This window comes from Rhinichthys klamathensis, unplaced genomic scaffold (assembly GCF_029890125.1).
Source record: "Rhinichthys klamathensis goyatoka isolate OS25496 unplaced genomic scaffold, OSU_Roscu_1.1 h1tg000899l_1, whole genome shotgun sequence".
NCBI classification, from domain to species: Eukaryota; Metazoa; Chordata; class Actinopteri; order Cypriniformes; family Leuciscidae; genus Rhinichthys; species Rhinichthys klamathensis.
This window is the reverse complement of record NW_026607247.1, coordinates 287,182-306,908: the sequence shown is the minus strand read 5'-3', so window position 1 is coordinate 306,908 and position 19,727 is coordinate 287,182. Positions and strand designations below refer to the sequence as shown.

General features: G+C 37.1%; 1 protein-coding gene across 1 annotated transcript in view; it reads right to left on the bottom strand.

The window, feature by feature from the left end:
• The window catches only part of gas2l1 (growth arrest-specific 2 like 1), a 31,826-nt gene that overhangs the window by 6,342 nt on the left and 5,757 nt on the right, over positions 1-19,727 (bottom strand). The window contains exons 2-3 of the mRNA XM_056244026.1: positions 4,219-4,326; positions 104-200 (exon numbers count right to left, since the gene is read on the bottom strand). Of these exons, the coding sequence (XP_056100001.1) occupies positions 104-200; positions 4,219-4,326 (205 nt within the window). The remainder of the gene's footprint in view (positions 1-103; positions 201-4,218; positions 4,327-19,727) is intronic.

Genomic DNA, 19,727 nt, shown 5'->3' with positions numbered 1-19,727 from the left:
GTAAATAACCAGACACAAGAAACACATGTAGCATGGTTTTAAAATTCTAAGAAGTCTCAAGCTTAGAGACAGGAAATGACACACACACAAGTGATGATCTCACCAAATGCAGCGCAGCGACAGGGATCGTGCTTGTCGAGGTAATGCTCAAGTGTGTCCCAACCTCCACCCACACGCACCATCACATGAGTCCGTAACACCTACACAGAGAGAGAGAGAAAGAGGTTAACACCTTTCACGTATTCTAATGCATATGTGTGTGCGTGTGTGTGTGTGTGTGTGTGTGTGTGTGTGTGTGTGTGCCACATATAATAACAAAAAATAAATAAATAAATTGTATAACCTTTTTAAACAGATAAGCAAAGAAATGCAAAAAAAAAAAAATGAAAAATCAAAACACATGATAATTGACCTAGAAATATGTAGCTGGTTAAAGATTGAAGAGTAATTGATAAATGGTAGATCCCAGAAGTTTTGCCAAATGGAAAATTACAAAACAGAATATGATGTACGAAAAGATTACAACTTAAAGCTTTGAAACAAAACCATCACAGTGTAAACTTTAAAGGCATCAAATCAATTGTTATTCAGTACAATAAAAGAATCAGTAGAGGATCTGCACGTACATAATTCACTTGATTAATTCATTAATTGTATGTCTCTATGTAATATACAGAGCTGTAAACCAAGAACTAACATGTAAATTTGCTTTTTACTTATTGTGAAGAAAATTTCAGTGGTGCTCGTCCAGGCAAAAGTTGCTTCCACAAAGAGTGTTCTGAGCGGTTGCAAGGGTGATGCTAGTTTGTTGCTAGGGGGTTATGGGTGGTTTCGTACTGGCCCAAGTCAAAACATTTCTATGGGACTTTTTTACCTTTTTTATTGTCTACCTTGCAAAATGCATAGGCCTGATAACTTAACACTTTATTTTACAGTATCCTTATTACATGTTACATCTAGTTAGTATAGTAATAACTATAAATTATGCATAATTACATGCAACTAACTCTAAACCAACCCCTAATCCTATCCCTATAGAATGGGCAATCTTCAAACACCACTAATAACACAGGTGGGACAACATTACAGTCAGTTGATTAATATAAGATCAACCCCCAGTGTCCTATAGCACTATACTGTATAACAGAGCTCTCTCCACCTCACCGGTCTCCATCGCCTTCATTATCATCACAGCACGCAATGACAGAGCTGGAGAGAGAACAAAAAGACATCACGCACCGACACACACTCTCCCTCATTCAACCCCCTTACGGCTGGTATTCAGAGAGAGGGGAATGGAGGAGATTTAGCATAGAAACAAGCCTCCTTTTTCTCTGATGAACAGTGAAATGTAGGTAAGAGACAGCTATTGATTCCTTTAATCAAGAAACGCTCAGTCAGGAAAATGTTCCCTTTCACATTTTCACTGTTGATTGTGTACTTCGTAACTGTTGCATCAAAGCTCTTTATAGATTTAGCATTGCTAAACTCCATCTGCTGAGCACATGGTAAGGAATAATCGTGTGACGAGTGTCTGTGTGCGGTTGCCATGAAAAGAAAGCACATCTGCTGGCTGGCACAATGCCCACCCGCACACTCATTTTTGCAAAGATTGAAACAGTCATACAAGCTAAACCTTAAATTGAACTACGCACCAAGCCAAATAATATTACCAAAATAAAGGCAGTACAAAATAAGTAAGAAGCTGTTCACACAGGACGTGTTTTTATATCTACAGAACAGCTGACGAAGTGAAACAGAATGCAGGGGTCTTGAGAGTCGAGATGCATTTATCAAAGCTGAACTACTAAGTCTTCAACAACAGATAGACCAACATGATTGCAAAATGTATTGCTGTGGACTGTAGTTTTATTCAATTATATGAAAATAAAACAAACCATATCGACTCCAGCAGCTTTTTTGTATACTGTGTTTTGTGTAATCAATACTTTGATCCGGTTTATTCAGGATTCTTTTATGAATTGAAAGTCCAAAAAACAGCATTTATTTGAAATAGAAATCAGTACATTGTGGCAGACGTTTAAAAAAAAACTGTTTTTTACATTGATATAATAAATAAATGTTTTTTTAAGCACAAAATCAACATTATTAGAATGATTTCTGAAGGATCATGTAACACTGAAGTAATCAAGTAATGCTGAAAATTCAGCTTTGTGAATGACATTTCAAATTCTATTTTTTAAAAAAGCTTTTTTTACTGTAGATAAAATAAATGCAACTTGGTAAGCATAACATATTTCTTTCAAAAACATTTTTAAAAAATCATACCGACCCCAAACTTTTGAACAGTAGTGTAATGCCTTTGAATAATCATCCTTTCAGAGATTTTCTCTGCAAATATTGGTATGAGTGATTATAATTAACAAGTAATTAAAAGCCCAACCAAGTATTTAGCTAAATGTAACTGCAGGTAGATTTGATGTTACAGTAGGTCCTAATGTAATAATTGACCAATGGGAGGGCAGCACTCTTTAATAGCTTTACTCATCTGCCCTTTCAAAAGCAGTTAGGATTTAGTCACCATGGCAACAGGCGGATACATGCTGAAACCATAATTATAGTAAGCACTGAGTAAACAAAGCTAATGTTCTCTTGTGCCAAGGTCTCAATCGCCAGGAACTATACTCTCATTCCTGCGTAATAATCAAGAAACTTTACTGCCGTACCATGAGTGCAGCAGGCGTAATGATATGACGCAGCGCCTGAAAATAGTTCCGTTGTGTTGACGGAAGGTAGCCTATTTTCAGGCGCTGCGTCATATCATTACGCCTGCTGCACTCATGGTACGGCAGTACAGTTTCTTGATTATTACGCAGGAATGAGAGTATAGTTCCTAGCCATATCAGCCTAGAAAATAGCAACTTTACATTTTCCGTCGGTCTTAGTGCACGATGTAACTACAGAAGAGTCAAGTTTTAAATAGGAAAAATATCTAAACTCTTTGGTCATTTTTTTTTTTTAGAAATGCTAATGGTCTTGTCCTCTTCAATGATGTATGCTAAGCTATGCTAAAAGTGGTACCGCCAGAACCGGAGATCGGCTGAATGGATTCAAAAACGGTAAAACTCAACAGTTTAACTCTGGGGAAGTTGTAAAATGAGCCTATTTCCAAAAAAAGTGGAGTATCCCTTTAAATGCACTGGTGAAGGATGATGGGTCTATGTATAATCATAGGCTCAGTAAATAAAAGGGTTCAATCTAACAGCACCAGCTAAGTTGCACACACAGATCTAACAATAGTGCGCGTACCACACACACCACAGAGGAAAAAACAGGCACAGAAAAGTGCAAATTAAGACAGATGACGACAGAGAGAAAGAGGGGGATATAGGGTTGCAGTTACACCATCTATGCAGAGGAGAATGATATTTAATTGATTCAGCCCAGTTGCATTGGAGGAAGATAAAATTCCTTCCTTCCCAAATTTCCTCCAGCTGAGAGTGAATATCTGTAGACCCGACAACACACTTAAGGGACATAGATGCATGCATGTATAAAGTGCGGGTAATAAATACCCATGAAGCCATGCACACACACTCACACATAAATCCAGAGAGCTAGGTAGAGGACAGGAAATGACACAAGTCTCTATTTCTGTCCGCAGTATGAATGGGTGTGGGTGCTTTTAGATGAAGCTGGATAACAGGCTAAGTCTTGAATAGGTCAAGCTTGGCAACTGTGTAAACAGCATTCAAACCTCAGGATGGCTTATTATGGAGCTATAATTATTATAGTCTGACCTCCATTCTGGAAATGTTAAAGATCCCAATGATACAGCAGCACAGATTCAAAAAGTAAACAACAGAATCGATGGTTTGATGTGGGTGTGACAACAGCATTTGTACTAAAACTTTGTAATAAAAGAAAGTAAAGTGTATCATTCTGTGCCACCAAATGAAATTGCAAAAATAATTGTTCCCCAAAACTCCCCCATGCTATCCACCTTATTTTTTAACGCAGAATTAAGCTATTTTCTGTAAATGTGCTAGTAGACGCATTAAATTTACAAATGGCTGTGCCCACTCTTGCGTGAAAGATAAGGTGGATATTGGTCAGCCAAACAGTTAGTCCCACTCTAAACTCACACCATTGGTTGTGAAGGGGTTGTTGTGTTGGGACTTAACTTGCCTCAACTTATTGCTAATTTCGCATAGATTAAGCTATATTAAGTCTGCTGAAAGTTAATAAAAGTTGTACCCTGATGAAGATGAGTGCGCTGGAGTCGCCCACTTTGTACTTCCCTTCTGAGACTTTGGTCATCGGAAACTGTGATGGACAGGAGCACTGGCCCAGAATCTCCCGAACCTACAAAACACAATAAAAGCTTATTAAAAAAAGATCATACAATATGTAGACAATCATGGTTAAAAGTTGACAATATTGATAGAAACAATCCTTTAATCACATAGCAAATGTTCCACATAGCAAAAAGAGAGTGATCAATGCCAAAAGTATCTGCCATATACTAGGTGGCCAATACCATAGAATGAAGTTTGCAAAATATATACAGGCCTGTATGAATGAATAAATACTACTTTACCAATATAAGAAAAAAAATTTGTTTTAAGAAAACAGTTACTAGTGTAACTAACTTATCTATTATAATATATTACTTTGTGTATTTTTATAGACAATATACATTTCTGTTTGATTACACCAACAAATGTCTAAAATAAACGTGGTAAAACTAAGGATTTTGGACAAAAATATGTAAGATTTAAATAACATATTTTTGTTTAAATTAATGCTCATATGGGAGTTAAGATGCATGTTCACAAATAGGATGTGATTCTTTACTATTCAGTTGTTTACTGGCTAACTGCAGACAATAAAATACACGTATAGTCACACTCCGAGACAAACGCTCCACTGAATGTTCCGCGGCACCTGAACAGAAGCAGTTTCCTGTGAGAAACACTGAGTCACATTCCTCACTTCGCTTCGACTCTGTGTGTTATCGAGTGAAGGACGCTGGGAGCTTGTTTGAGCGTGTGAACAGATAAAATGTAACTTATATGTGATGCATCATAGGTTGGTCTGTAATTGACTCCTGAGCTCCTGATTGACTCAGCGAAAGAGCCAGACCTTTCCAATTCCTGTCACACCTTAATTGAATCACTCCCTGGAGTAAACGAATAGTCTCTCAGTTTCTATCCATCTCACTCTCTCTAAAGTACAAACAGCGAAACAAAGAGCCATTCCCTAAAGTTGCGTCATATCCTGATGAGATCTGGGACTTGCCCAATGATTAACTCAAAGGCACATACATACACATAAAACAATTATACATGTGAAAGAGAGTGACGTAACCGTATGGTTGCATGCATATGTTTTGATTTAGAGTGGTCAGGCTGGTTAACAGTACAGAATGGGTGGGGTGATCATGGTCTTGCGCAGGCTCTCATTCTCTCTCTGTTTGCTGTCTTTGAAAAGACTCTTAAATGAGTGTGACACCATAACAACAAACAGGGCAAAAGTCCAGAAGATCAATCAAGATCATATGAAAGGACAGCAATGTTAGAACAGGGTTGAAACTCGTACGGCAAGACAAAACTCTTGTCTCCAACACTCATTTTCACTCTCACACACCTCTGTCATTTTAACAAAGGATGAATATGACACAGACACTCAGTCAAAAAACCCCAGCAATTATCGCTATTTGAATTCCAACGTCTCTGTGGGTGTACAATCTCATAAAGATTAATGTCTGACAAATTTCAGACCAAAAAAAAAAGAAAAGATTAAATTAATTAAAATGTATTAATTAAAAAAAGGAAACAAGGAAAAAAGTTGTTACATTGCAACATATTTTAGTAACTATTTTATGCACATTTAATAAGCACATTTTCTTCACCAGATTCACCTGCATAATACTATTATATACTATCATTACAAAGACTATATTCTACAATGTTACAAGTGTGGGAAAGTTAAACTGTACACTTTGAGGCGTCTTTGCTTACATTGGACTGCTTGTGCAAACACGTGGGAAACTCGTCTTTATTTCCTACATGCACAAATTCAGCTGAGTTTCCACAGATGAGAGACAGCAGGCTGGCATGATGGAGAAGATTTATTGCCACACACACGGTCAATGAGGTTTGATCGACTGAGGCTCTAGACTAGACCTCTGTGAATAATTTTAATTTTCCACATTATTGGCCTGTTTGGAAGATTCGAGAGTTAATGCTGGAATATTCTATAATTAGACCCAACTTCATGTCTATTTAGGCAGCATGTGTCTGACAGTTACCACAGAACCAGAGAGAGCTGTAATACAGACTCTCTCTCTCTCTCTGCTGTTCTGTCTAAAGAGATCAGGCACTCTCTCACTGTGTTTTGCCTCTCTTATGCTTCTCTCTTTGTCTAGACATGTTCTGGAAAGTCAGTGAGCAGTGACCACCTTAAAAGGTGTCTGTGGTAATAGTTTCTTTCCATTACATCGTATCTGTACCACAAGCACATGACGTGACGTGACAAAACCAAAATGCTTCCATTAAAATCGACAAAGTCATCAACTTCATTCACACAAGTCTTAAAGGTACGGTAGCAAAAACAGCGTCTTACAGCAAAACCTCACACTAGCAGTATGTGAGCAAAGCAAACTCGTGTTGTATCTTCACAAAACAATTCTGCTGTGTGGAAATGTGGCTCTGTTCAGAAAAGAAAGATTTCTGGGTTACTACGCATCGCTGAGTGTTTCTTTTAGTAACAGCCATACATTTTCAACTAGCCTAGTTGTTAAAAGTTGGCCATTGAGAATTATAAGAAACTTGATTCAAACATTATAAGTACACATCAGGGAAAAAGATGAAATGCTACAGAAGTACAAAATATGTAGCCTTAATGCTCAATATACTGTTTAAAGTCTTTGTCCAGTAGACTGAGAAAAGTGTACAATGAGCTCTGCCATTCAGTGTAGCAAAACGGGAGAGGGCAGATTCCCTGTAACGTTCTCACAGCATTTCTCTGTTGATTTTAGCTGAGTAACCACCCTTACCAAATGTGAGACATGGAGTAACATATACTGTATGCAAACAGAGCAGATAATGAGATGTGTCTGTGAAAGATTCAACCCAGAGAATGGGAAAATGCTGGTTCTGCACTGCTCTGAAAACAGCGATAAGAGATGTGGGTCACACAAGAGATAATACAAGCAACCATGACAGCTCTCACTGATAACTGCAGTCTGTGTTACGGATGCAGGGATCACCTGGGGAAAATATATTGACAGAAAGAGAGCGGTGGACACCTGACGGAGGAGAGGGGGTTGAGAAAATATGATAATGAACAGTGCTGACAAAGTTGACACATTATTAATTATTTAGCAGCTAACACTTTTATCTAAACCTGATTTGTTGTTCAGTGTGATTTCTAAAAGACAGCAGCACATGTGTCTATGTTCAGAAAACACACAAACAATGACACTGTTGCTTTATTTGTATTTCAGTTTCAAATAAATAAATTTTTTGTTAGGTTTTTTATGGACGAATTAAATTATATGATTCACAACAATTTGTACAAATCATGGCGCTTGAAATAGGACTTAAATTGTGAATTTTTGTGTTTGCCAAAAAGCAATTTAAAATGCTAAAACTGGAATCAATCATGGAGTACTTTAATATAAATACATATTAAAGGAGCATTGCGGAAGTTCTGAAATTTCTTACCGTTACTGACACCAGTGGCCGTTAGAGAAACTGCAGCCAGTCTCATGCTCGTTCTCAGTGCGCACGCTCGCATGCTCGTTGGCCGCACTAGATACGTTTTTTTTTTTTTTTTTTTTTTTTTTTACTTACGAGGAGTTTCCGTGGGTATCTGGATTCTGCTGGAGGCTGGTCGCTTCTTTCCGTCCGCAGAGTCCATTTGAAACACTACTGCTAGCGATTGCCGCTGCTTACTAATGGCTGCCGTACGGATGTAAGCCCAAGTAGACGAGAACGTGCATGACGACACATTTTGTGAAGTTTCACGCCAATTTGGACCCGACTCCTCCACACACAATTGAGCCTACAGGCTGATAGAGGCAACCGTGGTGGACAGTCAAGGTGTCATTCTTTCTATTACATTATGGTTGGCTCATAAATGTACAAATGTAGACTATCTTAATGATTTTTTTAAGTAAAAACCTACACATAGCCCCTTTAAATGAATAAATACATCAAAGTCTACTGAATCGCATAGAATAGTTCTAGTTGGTTTTGAATTGATCTGCTGTCAAATGAAAGATTCATTAATAAATGCATTAAATAGATTTGATTCTGCACTGCAGTCATGAAAACAAAAAAGGATATAGCCTACTAAATACCAAGACATTCTGAAATCATAATACTTACTGTTTTTCAATACAACTTTTAACTCCAATTGTTATATTGATAATTTCAAGTGCAGTGAAAAACAACGCAAAATAAAAGTCTCAAGACATTTGGACCCCACTGTATATATTTGTAGGCAAATTTCTGCTAATTTAAAAATGAGATTAATCACACTGATGCCAAAAAACTATCTTCATCAATTATTTGAATTAAAAGACAATCATAATAATGAACGTAGCATTCAAATAAATGGTGTCATTTTTAAGGAAAAGAACACAAACTGCTTCTACGTGTGTTTTCAGTCCTCATCTTCGTTTTGTTTTTGGTTCCACCAGCAGACCATCCCGAGTGCTGTTATCAGTGCTGCTGCTTTGCCTGAGCGCATGTCTGGAGGGAACGCTCGCTGTTTATCACCCTGCTTCCTCTACCACCGACACAGCAGCACTATGGGACTGGGAGACCCAGCATCAAAGACACAGAGCTGGGCGCGGTCAGCCCAGAGATGCAGACGGGGAAATGGAGCATCTGAGAGATAGTGAGCTGTATCTGGGTCTCTGATAACTGCAGGCTACCCGATACTTTGACATTGACAGAGGGGACATGCAGAAGGCCAACTGGGTAAAGAAGGGTGAAGGATCCTCCTGGGTTAGATGTAAAAAGGCCGTGGGTGTGGATTGTTTTGGAATAGCCGTATCGTTTCTCAGTAAGTGCGTGACTGAGTGTCTCAGAAGAGTTCTGTGTAAACAGACACTCAAGTGAAGTGAAAAATAGTGGTAGACTTGCATTCACACTTACGAAAGCAGCCACATTAAGGGACTTTAGAGCTCTTTTTTGATGACACTGACGGCTGATACCAATAATTGTAGCAAATATTATATTTTGGAGGAATATTCATGCGTTCAAAATTGTTGTGAGAAAAGGTGTTTTAAAAATGGTTTACATCCCTCTCAACCAATTTTACTGAATAACCACAATATTTAAAAAGTATGGCAGTGTTTGAGAAAAATGTACCTCACAGAAAAACATTTGTTGTTTCAGTTGTGCAAGAATGAGAAATCTGTTTGCTGAGAAGTTTATATCTGATTTCATTGCTCTGGGTGGGTTCCAATCTAAACATTATCATGCCTTAAATGTAACGCACTGCTCAGGACTTTGGGGGGTGTCTGGCACAGCAGAAACTGTTTTTACATCTCTCCAGTAGGACTGAACTGAGCTGTCTCAGCTGAAACCAACCTAAGATCAACAGCACAAATGCAACAACTAATAAAATACAGATCTTCAACATCATTCCAAAATCTAGGTCAGTTAAAGGTCTAACATATTTTAAACAACCAAAAGAAGAGACCTCGTGTCATTTAAAGGGATAGTTCAACCAAAAAAGACAAATCTGAAACGAAATTCAATTGGCTTTATGCACAGCTGCACTACTTCCTGAACTTCAGCCAGCTCCTTTGTTTCCTGTCTGCCATTATTGGACAAACTGATTAATCCAGGTGTGCCTGATTATTGTTACTGAGGCCAGGCACACCTGGATTAATCAGTTTGTCCAATAATGGCAGACAGGAAACAAAGGAGCTGGCTGAAGTTCAGGAAGTAGTGAAGCTGTGCATAAAGCCTATTGGATCTGACTGAACCCATTTGACATTTTTCAAAATATCTTCTTTAGTCTTTGGCAGAAGAACGAAAGAAAGTCATGCAGGTTTGGAACAACATGAGAGTGAGTAAATGACAATTTTCGTTTTTGGTTGAAGACAAGAGAAAAAAAGGTCTTTTTAACTCAAGGACATTCATGACATTTACAGTTTCAGCAAGCAGTGATCTGACTGTGATCGGGTGATTGTATCACAAAAGAGTAGTGTGCTTTGCCAGCATACTTCTACAGACGGAGGGAAAACGTGGGGAATGCACACATACATTCTCACAGATCCGTCATCTCTTATCGGATTTGTCATCCTTAATTAAATGTGTCCTTCAATTCTAGCATCAAAATTCAAAACACCACTGAAATGTCCTCAAACACACACACATAAACAAACAGAGAGACCCACCTAACCAGACAAACCAGCTGCTTAGAATAACTGTGCAATAGGGCTTGAGATAAACTTGCGATAAAAGTTCTTTCAAATTGTAAATGTCATGTCTAAGCTTCCTTTTAGTCAAGTAAGCCATTTTGTAAACACTGACTGGTGAAATCTGAAGGTTAGTCTCCAGTAAGTGCACTATGAAGACTTGTTGTGACTTGTGCTCAAGTGGGGGGAAAAGTGTCCTGTCTAAGAACTAAAGAAAGAAAGCTCTCCTCACAAGCCTCAGCATACGACTATCACACGCTTGTCCTTTTGTTTGAGGCCTTATTATGACAAAAACAAAATAAAGTTTAGGGAGATAAACCGAGCTATAACCTTATAAAAGCACTAGGAACAACAGGTGACTTTCTGGTATGAATACGCTATAAAAATTCACATGACCTAAATTGCACCTGACATAAAATCTCTCCTGTATAACTTCTGACACTATATTCCTCCCTCTTTTTTCCCACAATCTACTGCACGGATTATGTAATAAATTTCCATATCTCAACCATAGTCAAATTTGGTCATGGAAAAACTATATCAGGACATGAGGGACAAAAACATGCAGAGGTCACCAAGTTATTCAAATATTTAACTCAAGTGTAGTGTCATTTGCAATGAGAAATCAGTGGTTGATTTATTAATTTAGCATATGACTGAAAAGCAATAGAGACAGCAATAAGACTAAATGGACAATTGAGGCATTTGCTTCTTAACATTCATCAAATTCTTTCGAGACCAAATCATTTGAACAGTGCTATCCACATGAATTTAATGCAAATTTCGTACAAAAACAGTTGTTTCATTCGTTTTTAATGTTATTTTCAATTGAAAAATCTTTTGAGACAAAGCTACTAAATCGAAAGATGCATAGACATGTCAGTATCATAGAAATGTTTGAAGTAATTTTAAATTATTGTACATTGACAGGAATTCATTCCATTTTATCATCACAATTAATATATATAGCCTATATTATTTTAAATATTACACCACTGTATATATAGGCTACATAAGGAAGCCCTGAACCACAACGTAAAAAAAAAAAAAGGTTTATATATAATATTTCGAGAATAAAGTAGAAATATTTCGAGAATACTGTCTTCCGTAGAAGCGGTCTTCCGTTTCTTTTTTTTTTAAGAAATACGCTTGTGAAGTCGAACTGCCTCGGACATGGATCTAAACATAGTAGCGTTTTACTTTTATCTGGGCTTTCAACAAAAGGAAAGTCTACAGGTGCTAATCTACCAACATGGCATTACCATTTGGTTTAGGATGCCTACAGACGAGCACGAAGACACGTACGAGTGAACGTGCCACATAAAGTTTGGACCAGGATTGTGGTGCTCGTCTATAGGCAACGCCATCTAGGTCGAGAACACTTAACAGTAACCCTAGCCTACTGTCTCCCTCTTCACAGTAAATCCTTTCTGGATACATTTTAAGTGCCTAATTCTGTATCCAATCATTTGGCCGGATCCCGTGATTTCCTCAGATATAAAGCTGGATATCCATCCAGTCTGAAGTGTTTTTGCCTGTAAAGTATATTCCGGCACAGTATATTTTGTTACGTTCTAAGACAAATGGTAATGCCATGTTGGTAGATTAGCACCTGAATTTCCTTTAGTTGAAAGCCTATAAAAGTAAAACGCTACTATTATATTTAGATCCATGTCCGAGGCAGTTCGACTTGTGTGCATTTACTAAAAGAAAAAAGAACTAAGGAAGACTGTAGGCTCTCGCAATTTCGATTTTAATCTCGAAATATTTCGACTTTAACCTGATATTCACACATACGCATATTATTTATATATACATATATATACACACATACATACACATATATATATATATATATATATATATATATATATATATATATATATATATATATATATATATATATATACACACACTATGGTACTCTAAATAATACCATGTAATAACACATGTTCAAAAATCAACAACAGCTCATATCACTGCACTTGCAGGTCATTCCATTCAAACACATACTGTAATAGGAATGGCATCCATGCTGTTATTCCATCAGCCACCAACAGAGTTAAGAAACCACTCAGCTTTCTTCCACACTGAGCAGATACAGACATTGGTGCACATGCACCCATCTTCACACGCTCAGTTACACATAAATATACACATGCGTGCACACAAACAAAAGCTGAGCATAGACAGGTGCTCTTTAAAATGACATATGGCCCACTCCACTAGTTCTGTTAATAGATGAATACTGCAGCCCACCGCAGAGAGATATGCATCCTACGGCAGCTAAATTAAAGGCATAAATAAGAATGACCATAAAAACAACAAATACTTAAAGATGAGTTCATATGGGAAATACTCAAATGGAAAGAGAGCGAGAGCCGTTCTCTCACAGTTAAAGCCTCAGCTTGTGCGATTCTGACCCAGCAAAAACTGCCATGACCTACTTTTCCTGTCTCTCTCTCTCTCTGGTGTAAAATCCATTAGAGGCGGGTCGAACAGTCTGTACAGTACAAGCACCTCTGGCAAACCGTCTCCTGCTCTCTTTTGAATACATGTACTGAACCATAATGCAGGGTTTTATTGCAAAATCCAACTAAGACGCGGAGTGGAGCTTGCCTTGATGGTGCAAGTGAGAAAGCTTGAACAGGCTTTATTTAGCTAAAGATCATTTCTTCCACCTACCTTAGATTTTCGTAATAAATGCAAGGTAAATGAGAAACTGTAAACAGTGGATACCTGGATTATCGACAGTGAAATACTACCTGAAATAAAACACAAACATTTGTTTTAATAGTCAAACACTCTTCTCATGGTGGAATAACCTGACCTGTGTGGGTGAAGAGAAGAGAAGACTTATCCCACAGGTAAATCTAGTGTGTGATGCCAGTAAGGTTATTGATACTGATATCAGATGAAACCACAATGACTGGTAGAAAAAAACAGAGGACTCTTCATTCTTTTGTGCCATGTGCAATCTTGTTTACCATGATTGTGATAAATAAATACAGATGCATCTTTCCTTTTCTGTTAGTTCCTAACTATAATTACTCAAACTGAGACTAAAATATATACCATTCAAAAGTTTGGGTTAAATAAGATTTTTGTTTAACCCCTTAAATGCATACCTCGGATCTTTAGTGACCCGTGACGTCATTCACTGCCCTCCCCCTCATTCATTTTTTAAAGTTAGACATCAATTATTCCTCAATCAATTCGTTATAAACAATATAAAAAGAAAAAAGAAAAATTATAAAAGAATGCCCGGTTTCCCACCCATTTTTTGTAAAAATTTAATAGGGTCGCTAACGACTCTGTGTAACAGTGTAAGTATATTTTTTCTGCACAAAAATAATTAAATCTTTAAATGACTAAATAAGTGCAATTCACCTTTACAAAGTGGCAATATCTGATACACCCTGATGAAGTAATGTTTCACACATAGTTACCGCAGGCAGAAAACAAAAGAATAGGAAGTATCATCAGCAAAACTTGAAATGGCTCAGCGATTTACTGCAGAGCAAGTACTGAACACAATCAAATATTAGTGTCACTGTCGCTTGATGGTGGATCTGGTGAAGCAGTGTCATTGATCAAAATATTGATTTTGAAGATTTTGAGATTGCGAAAATGAGCCAGATGCTGAATGTACTGGGAATTGAGCTCTGACGATGACAGTGATGATGGTATTAAACATCTGCTCAAACTGAGCCCTTCCAAGCTCCAAAAGGTAAAAAAATATGCTTTACCTCCCACGATAATGTAGAACTCTCCTGATATTAGAGTAAGAACTACAGAAGAATAAAATAGAGATCCATCCGTGTTAGATTAGATAGGTCTCTAAAGACCCGAATATGTAATAATGATTGGCGAAACATTCATGCTTTTAATGGTTAAAGAAATGTATACTTTTATTTAGGGGTGGGCGATATCTCGATATTTAAAATATATCGAGATATTTTTTAAACACGATATGGATTTTGACATATCGTATATATCGATATATTGTTTATTTTTAATCCTGATTTCGCCACTTTGCTTGTTTGCCTTCTCTGTGCTGTGCTCGCCCCCGCCTCCTTGCTTTGGTTCCCCCTCACCTCGCGTGTTGTCTCATTCAAAAATTGTCTCATCCGCAACCAGCCCGGAGGCTACAGAACTCCGAGTGTGTCTGCGCGCGAGCGACAGAGCACGAGAGAAACCGAGTGTGAGCATTAATTGCATTAGTAAATTGGTAGCCTACATACTACAATATATAATTACTATATAAGAGGCATGGAAGTTCGATTAATGGACTCCAGTAATCAGAAGGCTACTACAAACGTCTTGTTTTAAACTATTGCAGGGCTCGAATTTCGGCGCGGGTATTGCGCATAATTCTAATCATTCCCGCAGGTCTCCCATTAATAATGCGGGAAATTCCCGCAATCGTAATCCACACAGATTATAAAATCAAATCATTCTTTTAACAACTATCTGCCAGACGCAATTTCACAAACAGCGTGAGTGTTCAGCGGTGCCGCGTCTTCTTTCTCTTCTCTCATAATGTGTTGTGCAAGGCAAGCATCAAGCGCTGCGGCCATAACATACACTCGCGTTTAGGAGTCGGGACATGATGGATATTCACTCGCACAATCGGGCCAGCAGTGCATCGTGACTGAAGTTTACCATTTGCACGTCTTTTTAAGTCTTACCAGTTTAAACATTCAAGCGATTTTAAACTAATCAGTGATCGCGCGCTCTCTGAGAGATTATTTTCTATGCGCACATTCATAGAAAATCCGCCTTAAGAACAGCTGGCCAGTAACAAAAGTTATTTTTCGCGGATTATATTGCTTTAACACGCAAAATTGTCAATTTCGGTCGTCGTGAGTATACTCTAAACATAGTCGGTTTTGTCTTTAATAAGCATAAAACGCATGCCAGTATAATGAACACAGGATCCGTGCACTAGCTCTTAAAGTGACGGCAGCCATATGTGTCTGTCATTAATTTTGTTGTCAATACAACAAAAGATAGCTTTAAATTAAAGGAATCAGGATTAATAACCTATGCATTTAATTTATTCAGGACTAAAATACTACTGTGTTATTTTCCATTTGATTACTTTATTCAGTTTCTGTATATGAATCACGTGATTAATAATGATGACGAAATTCAGGCCCTGTGTTTAATTTTTCTCATTTGGTTACATTCTGTTATGGAAAATTAATTTTCTATTGATTGTAGGCCTATATTTTGAGTTGTATTCACATCCATTTTCCTGTAAAGATATCGAGATATATATCGAATATCGAGATATAGCAAAATATATCGAGATATATTTTTTGCTCCATATCGCCCAGCCCTACTTTTATTCAGCAAGAACACTTTACGTTGATAAAAAGTTACATTAGAGACAGATTTCTATTTCAAATAAATGACGTTCTTTCTATTCATTAAAGAATCATGAAAAAAAGATATATATATATATATATATATATATATATATATATATGGATTTCTACATAAAAAGGTAAAACACTGCATCTTAAAACAATGTTTGAAAGTACACTGTAAAGTAAATTTGAAATCAGTATTAAAATAAAGCTAATTTGAAAATGCACAATGACAACGACCTTGCCATGAGGTTCACTGAGCAACACATCACCCAACTGCCCTCACTCTTTCCGCTGCTCCTTTTATTCTCCATCCATCTTGTTCTTGTTACTCTGTCCTCAGCTCCCCTCTCTTCTGTTTCCCTCTCTGCTTATTTCTTTTCTTTTGCTCTCGCCCACACATCTTTCATTTACTCTCTCCACTGAGCTCTGCATTCTTCCTTTTTTATCATATCTTTTTCTGCAAAGCTTTTCCTCGACCCCACCTCCCTGTGATATCAGCCTCTCTCCCGCTATCATTGTCCTTCGATTCACCTCTACCTCACGGGTATGCCTCCCTCCCTCTCTCCCTGTCCTCGTGTTCCTTTCAGCCTTTAGGGAATTGCAGTAGCCTCCATAAATCTCTCCATTTTGGCTCTTGAACAGCACAAGCGTGGGACTTGTGTGGTCAATACCCTGCTAGCAGTTCCAGCAAGATGATAAGGATAATAATTGTTCATTTTCTGCAGAACATCAGAGTAATGCTTGCAAATACCAGGGTATTGCTATAGGTGGTTGCTAAGGTGTTCTGGGTGGTTGCCAAGCATTTGCTAGGTAATTTTCTGGGTGGTTGCTAACTGGCTACAGTTAAAAAAGCCCACAACCATGTCTGTCATATTCTGGTTCTTAGATATGGCTAAAGTCCTTCCTTCAAAGTAAACTATGGGACATTTTGGCTATTTTTTTTTTGGGCTGCAAAGCAACAACCAATCCTACAGCACAAATCTAGTCAAGTCACTGTTATTTATATAGCGTTTTATACAATACAGGTCGGTTCAAAGCAGCTTTACAGTGATAAACAGGACAATAATGATAAATGATGCAAACTGAATTCAAATAATTTTTGCTGCAAAACAGCTCTAAAAAAAATAAAAAAGACAATAGTGTCATTATTCAACTGAAGTCAGTTCAGAGTTCATTCAGTTCAGTACCTACAAATACAAATAAAAAAGTATAAAAATAATACAAATGTGTCAGTTGTTGCATTGGTAACACAAAAGTAAATAGAATTCCGGGCCAAGAAGAACCAAGCCCAAGTGAAAATATAACAGGAACAGGGGAAAAGTGGCTAAAGCTATAAAGCAGCTCTGCAGAAAACTTCTCAACAAGCCATATGAATGAGGTATTATTCATGTCTGGATCATAATGAGGGGGGCACCCATACTCCACTGCGCCATAAAGCAGCATATTCTCTCTGTCCTTAGCTCTGGGCAGGGACTATGAGTGTGTGTAGTGTACTGTACACATGCATGTGCATGTCTGAAGAACAAAAAGAGAGAGAATATTGGGGTTGTGCATTATTGACAAAACCATGAAGCAGAATGTCAAGGCCTTGGGGTGTGGGGAGAGAGAGAGCGGGGACCAAAAGAGAGAGAGAGAGGGGGGGAGGGCCTGTTAGACAAAAAAGGCACTGATGTCTTAAAAATTGTCAGGCATCCTTCTGGTCATGTGCCTTGATGCCATTTCATTGGGTATTCCTGACAAGACGCTGTCTGTTTGTCTATGTTTTTTTTGTTTTGTTTGTTTTGTTTTTAAGTAAATAGGCACACTGATATGTTTTTCCGGTCTTAGCAACAATAGCAACGTTTCAATTAAACTGATATTTGTCGGACAAACTACACAGTAAACTATATTTGTTCTAGTCGATGGAGCATCACAATTACTATTGTTTTACATTTAAATATGAACAAACCCCTAACCTTAAGTATTTAACTTAACTCATACACCATTTGTGCTATACGGACATGAATACCTCAAATCATGAAGCATATGAAGAGAGGTGTGCTTTTAATTTTCAAAATGATAGTGGATGATAAAAATAGACACAAAACAAAACTGATCAGAATATCATCAAGAACAGCCAGACTGTCAATATCACAAAACAAACATGGACGGAGTGAAACCCTGGCATTCTCCTGTACTTTACTACCATTTAACATTTTAAGGCTCAGTCATTTTTTTAAAGAAATTAATACTTTTATTTAGCAAGGAAGCACTAAATTGATCAAAAGTACCAGTAAAGACATCTATGATGTTACAAAACATATTTCAAATAAACTCCATTCTTTTGAACTATCTATTCAAAGAATTCTGAAGAATTTTTTTTTATCATGGTTTAAGCACCAAAACTGTTTTCCACATTGATAATAAAAAAGAAATGTTTCTTGAGCACCAAATCAGCTTATTAGAAAAATGATTTCTAAAGGATCATGTGGCACTGAAAATTCAGATTTACCATTATAGGATCACATTTCAAATATATTGAAATTGAAAACAGTTTTAACTTGTAATAAAATGTAACAATATTAGTGTTTTACTGTGAGAATAGACAATTCTTTAATAATAAAAAAAACTTTTAAAAATCCTCAAACTTTTTAACTGTACTTGTATATTATATTGCATTTCTAAATTTTGAAGTATTCTGAGTAGCCACGAGTATGTGCAACTTTATGATGAGTAAGTGAGGTAATACACTCAGACAGGCAACAGACGTTACACAAACACCAACAAATACTAATACTATATCTCACTCTCAACTTTGGGTTGAGTTCCACAGAATTAAACTGGATAAAATTCAGTATGAAAAAGTATGGATAAATTCAGTTAGAGCTGAACCTTGTATTTTAGTGACTAGACATTTTTAGCAGGAATAGGCTATACTAAATAACATTACACAGGGGGAAACAGTGACTCTGTCCCCCACGCCATTAAACATTGGAAAATCCCAGCCAAACTTATCATGATGAGTAAGACATTTAGACGGAGAGGTGAAGAGGAGTATTTGTATCAGTGTTTCTGTAACTAAGAAAATCAAGAGGAACTATAGCTGTGTAATTCAAATACACTCATATCTCAGAGACACTTCTGCTTTTCCTCATACAGCATGAATGTTACTTCAAATTAGGGTGTGTGTGTGAGGAACTAATGGAAGATGAGGATCAGGCAAAACTACCTTTCATATTCCTCAGGGATGAATAGGATTACCAACACTAAATCCAAGCACATCCGTAAAAGTCTTCCATCCTGTTTCCATGGAAATCTCTTTAAGAAATACAAGATCAAAGTGGAATAATCCTCATGCTCATCGTTTACTTACTTTACAATCATGAATCTTTCATTTTGACAGTGACTTTGATGTCTGTGTGTATAAGTATTAAAATCTGAAATTCATCATGACCAAGCTAAAATCCACAAATTAAATCCAATAGATAAAAATAACTGTCCAGAGATCAGTGCAGCAAACTGGATTACACCATGCATTCATATTTCACATGGACAGGACTCAAACTGTATTTATATATCAGTGACACCCAAAAATGAAAATGCTAGTCATTTACTCACTCTCATGTATGACCTAGTCACATAGTAAAAGAAGATATTTTGAAAGTGTCTCTTTTTTTTTTTTGGACCTCACAATGGAAGTCAATGTTGACCAAAACGGTTTAGATACCAACCTTTTTCTAAGTGCCGTCTTATGTGTTTTGCAGAAGTAAGAAAGTCATACAGGTTTGGAATTTCCATTTTTTTTACCACATTAAGCACTTTTTAAAGAGATGCACAAATATTACAATTATGGCTGATACCAATAAGCCATTCATATTATGGCGAATAACTGAGAAACAGCCAAAATTAATTTAATTATATCTACAATTTTGTCTTAAAAACAACATAGAGGTAGAGGATTATAT